General features: G+C 47.0%; 1 gene segment (V, D, J or C); it reads right to left on the bottom strand.

Annotated features, from left to right (window-relative positions):
* Positions 1-2,942: 2,942 nt before the first annotated feature.
* On the bottom strand, positions 2,943-3,756 carry LOC101146301 (immunoglobulin lambda variable 4-60-like). The segment is given in 2 exon segments: positions 2,943-3,568; positions 3,690-3,756. Coding segments are annotated over 2 exon segments (429 nt in total).
* Positions 3,757-6,773: the final 3,017 nt, after the last annotated feature.

Genomic DNA, 6,773 nt, shown 5'->3' with positions numbered 1-6,773 from the left:
CCGCTACCCCTGGACTCACCTGCCCAACTCACTGTATGGTTTACGGGACTCTGCTAAGAGCTCTGCCTCTCTGAAAAGCATTCCCTGGGTATAACGAAGCGGGAGGCCCAGCAGGGACAGGGCATCCCCTCCCTCCAGGGCACCAGGAGCTGCTCCCTCTTCCTTCCCCCTGGCTGATCAGAGCCTGTGCCCAGACTGCCAGGACCTGCCCTTGGGTTCAACCTCTCCCTCTGCGCCCCCCTCTTCCTTTCTGCCCCTCACTTACATAGATTGCAGAAAGTGAGATTAATGAATGAATACATTAATAAGTAAATAAATATTTCCCAACCCAGGCATAAATTCTATGTCTAGACACACTGCAATTTTGAAAGTGAGGAAAGAGGGAAGCTCTGGGTAGGCTCCTGATTCCTAATTCTCCCTCCTGTCTTGAGCATTGAGAAGCTATTAGCACTTTTAAGGGGTGGGGTCAGCACCCTGTAAGCCTGCCTTGGGCATATGGAAAAAAAAATGCTCCTACAGTTTCAGAGAAAGCCCTTACAGAGTTTGGAGACAATGACTTGGATGAAGACCATGGTTGCAGAGCAGGGCCCTTGAAGCAGCCCTGGGTTCTCCCCTGGCCCGAACCCCAGTGAGGAAAGCAATGGGAGGAGGGTGAAGGGAGGAGCCTGAGTTGTGGGGAGCCCCTGTGAGCTCTGTTCCCTGTGGTCTCTAGTGGAGCCCAAATGCCTGCATCTCCTCAGTTACCACCCACACCCAGGACACAGAGCCAGACTGCAAGGTGGGATCTTCTTGCAAATCTGTTCTCCACTCAGCCATGCAAGCCCTACTCTGGGCACAGAGTATGAACGTGCTCCTGGAGCTGAAAACAGATCACAGGGAAGAGTGGGACGAGGACACCCAGAGGCTCTGGGAGGGACAGCATCTGGGATACCGAGCACTGGACATATAACATGGGACTTGGTTGTCATGTGATCTTCCCTAGGGATCCTCAGAAAAAGACCCAAGACCTGGTTCCCCTGTGGCTTCAGGACCCAGCTCCCGCGCCTCATTATCACTGCTCTAGCACTGAGCCCTTCTCCTCAGAACAATCACAAAAGACTCTTTTCTTCATGTTGCACCATCTGTATCACATCTGGCCCCCCGTCATCTGATTCCCCCACAGACCATCCCCTGCTCACTTCAATTTGCTTTTCTGCATCATCGTCAGGTCTCAGTCTCCCTAGGGATGTCTCTGCAGGAGGCCCACATTGCAGAGAGCTCAGCCCCTTGACAGCTGTGCCTTGGGTGCCCAAAGCTCAGCACCTCTTTCTTCCAGCCCTAGGCCAAGCCAGGGCCAGGCCTTTCAGAAGGGTAAACCTACATTTCTTCAAGTGTCAGACTTCCACTCTCACAATCAGATCCTGGGCAGCAAACATCAAGATGAAGATGTTATCAACAAAGACTATGGGGAGTAGTTTCTGTAATCCCCCCTAAAACTATCTCCCTATTGGACAATTACTATCCTTCCCTCTAGCCAGCCCTAGCAATGAGTGGAGTGTGGAGGGATTGGTAAACTCAATGAGCCAGGAGAGCCCAGGGTCCAGGAACCCATTATGATGCAGGGATGAGCAGGGAGCAGTGAGCAGATGCCCTCATGGCTCTTAGGAAATGCTACTTAACCAGGTGAAAGCTTTCTATGGTCTGTGCTTTTTATCCCTCTAGTTCCCAAAGAACTGAGATGCATTCCAGCAACGTTCCAGCCAAATAAGCAGAAAGGGGAAATAATGAAGGCTCAAGGTTCGTAGGATTAAAGTAGAACAGATGAACAGTGATGGGGCCCAGAGAGCCTTCCTTACTGGGAGGTTGATCCTGCACCTTGGGATCCAGGAACTCCTTGGGGGCATCTTCTGAGGATTTAGAGGGAGTGGCTTCCCTAATAATGATGCACCAAGTTAAAAGCATCAGACTTGCTGGAATCACAAGTGACAGCAGAATCCACAACCTGAGCAGGTGTCGGTCACAGGCAGGGACAGGGCAGTGACGGATTTGATGGGGGAAATGGAGGACAGATGTTTATGTCACTTCCCCGTGGAATGGGAGCTCATGGCAGCATCGGGTTGTATTCAGCTCTGACAGTGATAGTCATCCTGACCCTCGGGCTGCACAGTCAAGGAAAGTCAAGTTGAAAAAGGAGAATCAGGCTGAGATCCCTGAAGGTTGATTACTGCAGTCCTTGGTCACAAATTCAGGATTTCTCTGGAGCCATTGGGCCAGTTTCCATGGTAACATTCAATGTTTCTGCTGACCCCTGTGCAGAAGGTGACCTTGGAATCTGGACACATCAAGAGCTTCACACAAGGAAGTTTCACTTGCACAGGTTGAAGAGTTTCTTCCCCCGATCTCCTGTAGACCCCACCTCACAGGTAGATTATTGAATATCTCCAATGGGATAAGAAAAAAGAGGACACAAGTCAGTGTTTGTGAGTTCAGAAAAATCCACCCATGGGTGTCCTCATGTTTCTGAGTGGGATGAGCTGAAGGGAAGCCACACTCACAAGACCGATTTCCCCAAACTTCTTAGGAGCTCACTCAACATTCCCCTAGCAATGGTGGAGCCACCATGTCACCCTCTCACAGCCCACAAAGACATTTTCTGGCCTCAGTTTCATGAATAACCCCATACCCAACTTCTTTCTATCCTGACATTTTAACTTAAAATAAAGAAACCTGCAAGTGAATCAGGCCAGCTCTGTGTTTGGAATTTTACTCCCGGGCCTGTCCTCTGGGGTATTACACACCTGAGTGCCTAGTCCCAGGATGCAGGGAACATCAGGCAGCCCTGACTACAGACACCTGGGGTGGGAAAGGGAGGTCTCCTCATTGACCCCTTGAAGAACAAGAGCCCATGCTGCAGGGGACTGTCCATTTGTGGGCTTGAAGTTTGGGCTCTGAGCAAGATTTGCTCAAGGGAAGGCTCATTCTTTTTTTCTTTCAAGAGAAAAGGTGAGCTTCACAGACTTTGGTATCAGCCCATAAGGATAAGCAGACAACATCTCAGAGTCATCAGGAGGCTTATGTTCTTGTTTATGTTTTAATTTCTTCTGAGACTTCTGAAACATTAAATGGGAAATTGTGAGTAAAATTGTTCTAAATCAGAGGATGCATCCAGATAGATTTTTTACATACAGAAAATGTTTTAAAATTAAAAACTGTCACTAAACAATAGCCTGAGCAGGTTGAGGATTTTGTCCCACTTCCTCATCTGCCTGTATCACTGTGTGAGTGTTACTGTCCCAGGTCTGACAGTAATAATCAGCCTCATCCTCAGACTGGAGGTTGGAGATGGTGAGGTAGCGGTCAGCCCCAGAGCTGGAGCCTGAGAAGCGATCAGGAATTCCGTTCCCCTTGTTGTAGCTTCCACTACCTTCAAGCCTCATCAAGTACCGAGGGGCCTTCCCTGGCTGCTGCTGCTGCCATGCGATGATGTAGCTACTGTGCCCACTGCTCAGAGTGCAGGTGAGCTTGACCGAGGATCCCAGGGAAGCAGAGGCAGAGGATGATTGAGTCAGCACAGGCTGGGAGAGAGACCCTGAAAACAGAGACGTTCATTATGGCCTGAAGGAAGGACAAGAGGAAACAACATTTCTGGTATGAGTTTGGGAGGTGGTGTCAGTGAGCTGGGGCATGAGGATGCTGAGGGTCCTCCTGACCTGTGCGGTGGAGGAGGAGAGGGAGGAGGAGGAGGAGGAGTGGGGTCCAGGCCATGGTGCAGACTCCCCAGAGCTCTGATGAGACAGCCACACTGCAGGTCTCTCTTATCCACCCTCTAGCCTCAAAGGAGAGGGAGGGGCCCTTCATGCAAATGTGCTCCTCTTTCCCTGCTTAACCTAACCCTCCCTGGGCCTGTGTACAGCCTCTGTGGCTGGGTGACATTACCAGGAGTCGTCAGCCTGGGCTGAGCTTGGCCTGAAGCTCCCCAAGCACCCAGAGAGGACCCAGCTGCTGGCCCCGGTGAGCCTTGACGCAAAACCAAGTTCATGGATTTTATTTCCCAGCTGAGAGCCCCACAGAGCCCCCACCAGCAGCCTCACTGTGCTCTCTGCAGCCCAGGACCAGGCCCAGGCCCATCGTTGTCTGTGACCAGATGCCAGAGGATGAGACCCTTCCTCAGGACAGCCTCCTACCTCATCTCAGCCTTTTCTTTTTTTTTTTTTAATTATTTTTATACTTTAAGTTTTAGGGTACATGTGCACAATGTGCAAGTTAGTTACATATGTATACATGTGCCATGCTGGTGCACTGCACCCATTAACTCATCATCTAGCATTAGGTATATCTCCCAATGCTATCCCTCCCCCCTCCCCCCACAACAGTCCCCAGAGTGTGATGTTCCCCTTCCTGTGTCCATGTGTTCTCATTGTTCAGTTCCCACCTATGAGTGAGAATATGCGGTGCTTGGTTTTTTGTTCTTGCGATAGTTAACTGAGAATGATGATTTCCAATTTCATCCATGTCCCTACAAAGGACATGAACTCATCATTTTTCATGGCTGCATAGTATTCCATGGTGTATATGTGCCACATTTTCTTAATCCAGTCTATCACTGTCGGACATTTGGGTTGGTTCCAAGTCTTTGCTATTGTGAATAGTGCTACAATAAACATATGTGTGCATGTGTCTTTATAGAAGCATGATTTATAGTCCTTTGGATATATACCCAGTAATGGGATGGCTGGGTCAAATGGTATTTCTAGTTCTAGATCCCTGAGGAATAGCCACACTGTCTTCCACAATGGTTGAACTAGTTCACAGTCCCACCAACAGTGTAAAAGTGTTCCTATTTCTCTACATCCTCTCCAGCACCTGTTGTTTCCTGACTTTTTAATGATTGCCATTCTAACTGGTGTGAGATGGTATCTCATTGTGGTTTTGATTTGCATTTCTCTGATGGCCAGTGATGATGAGCATTTTTTCATGTGTTTTTTGGCTGCATAAATGCCTTCTTCTGAGAAGTGTCTGTTCATCTCCTCCACCCACTTTTTGATGGGGTTGTTTTTTTCTTGTAAATTTGTTTGAGTTCATTGTAGATTCTGGATATTAGCCCCTTTGTCAGATGAGTAGGTTGCAAAAATTTTCTCCCATTTTGTAGGTTGCCTGTTCACTCTGATGGTAGTTTCTTTTGCTGTGCAGAAGCTCTTTAGTTTAATCAGATCCCATTTGTCAATTTTGGCTTTTGTTGGCATTGCTTTTGGTGTTTTAGACATGAAGTCCTTGCCCATGCCTATGTCCTGAATGGTAATGCCTAGGTTTTCTTCTAGGGTTTTTATGGTTTTAGGTCTAACATTTAAGTCTTTAATCCATCTTGAATTGATTTTTGTATAAGGTGTAAGGAAGGGATCCAGTTTCAGCTTTCTACATATGGCTAGCCAGTTTTCCCAGCACCATTTATTAAATAGGGAATCCTTTCCCCATTGCTTGTTTTTCTCAGGTTTTTCAAAGATCAGATAGTTGTAGATATACGGCATTATTTCTGAGGGCTCTGTTCTGATCCATTGATCTATATCTCTGTTTTGGTACCAGTACCATACTGTTTTGGTTACTGTAGCCTTGTAGTATAGTTTGAAGTCAGGTAGTGTGATGCCTCCAGCTTTGTTCTTTTGGCTTAGGATTGACTTGGCGATGCGGGCTCTTTTTTGGTTCCATCTGAACTTTAAAATAGTTTTTTCCAATTCTGTGAAGAAAGTCATTGGTAGCTTGATGGGGATGGCATTGAATCTATAAATTACCTTGGGCGGTATGGCCATTTTCATGATATTGATTCCTCCTACCCATGAGCATGGAATATTTGGGCTTCCTCTGTGAAAACACAACACATAATTCTTCCCATTTTATAAGGAGTCCGCAGGAGAAGGTTGTCTCATATACAAACTGTGCATGAAATAAAGTACATTTGCTGAGAACAAGGACAGTTCAGCCATGCACCCACTTCCCCACGAACTCATGAAGCCATGTTTATCTCCCTACCTGATTCTTCAGATCACACATCGGGAGCAGGGTGAGCATTTGGGAGGATCCTTTAACCTGACTGAGTGCTTCACTGATGCTCTAGTAACTGAGGAGAGAAATGGGTTGGAAGGAGAAGCTATTTGAGGGGATGGAAAAGAGAAGCAGTGGCCTCGGGCATCTTTTGTAGTAAGGGGTAAGAGAGGCTCAAGAACGAAGAGGGAATGTGAGTGACAACTTTCAAGAAAAGATGAAAAATACCCATGGCTTTTCTTATAGAAATATTTTGGTGATTGTCTAAGGAGATCACAGAGAAGAAGGAAATGGAATGAAAGGGAGAGAAACAGGAGAACTGAGAAGGGAAGTTGTGAGTTTGAGATGGGGAAGTGGAGAGGGTGAGGAGGGTCCACGCTTGGGAAAAGACTGGAGAAGAAGCCAGTGCAGAGATTGGGCAGGAGCCAGCAGGGATGTTGGATCAAGAGGAGGTTTGAGTTGTGTTTGCATTCATTTCTATTTCTTAAAAAAAAAAAAAAAAAAAAAAAAAAAGAACCTCTCCCAACTTCCCATCTGCCCTCTGTGATCAGCTCCCTGCCTGGAATTGGGGATTTCTCTTTGATCATAATCCTTTAGCTCCCTCTCAGATAAATTTCTATTTGGTTTCTGTCTGAAACCAAATTCCCTTATTTCCCACCATTCTTATGAATATGGTAATATTAAAACATGTATGTGGATTTTTGGAAGAAGGGGCCTTCTAGAAACGCAGAATTTCAGTCCACAGTCCAGACCCACTG

This window comes from Gorilla gorilla, chromosome 23 (assembly GCF_029281585.2).
Source record: "Gorilla gorilla gorilla isolate KB3781 chromosome 23, NHGRI_mGorGor1-v2.1_pri, whole genome shotgun sequence".
Taxonomy (NCBI): domain Eukaryota; kingdom Metazoa; phylum Chordata; class Mammalia; order Primates; family Hominidae; genus Gorilla; species Gorilla gorilla.
This window is presented reverse-complemented; position numbering and strand designations above follow the sequence as displayed.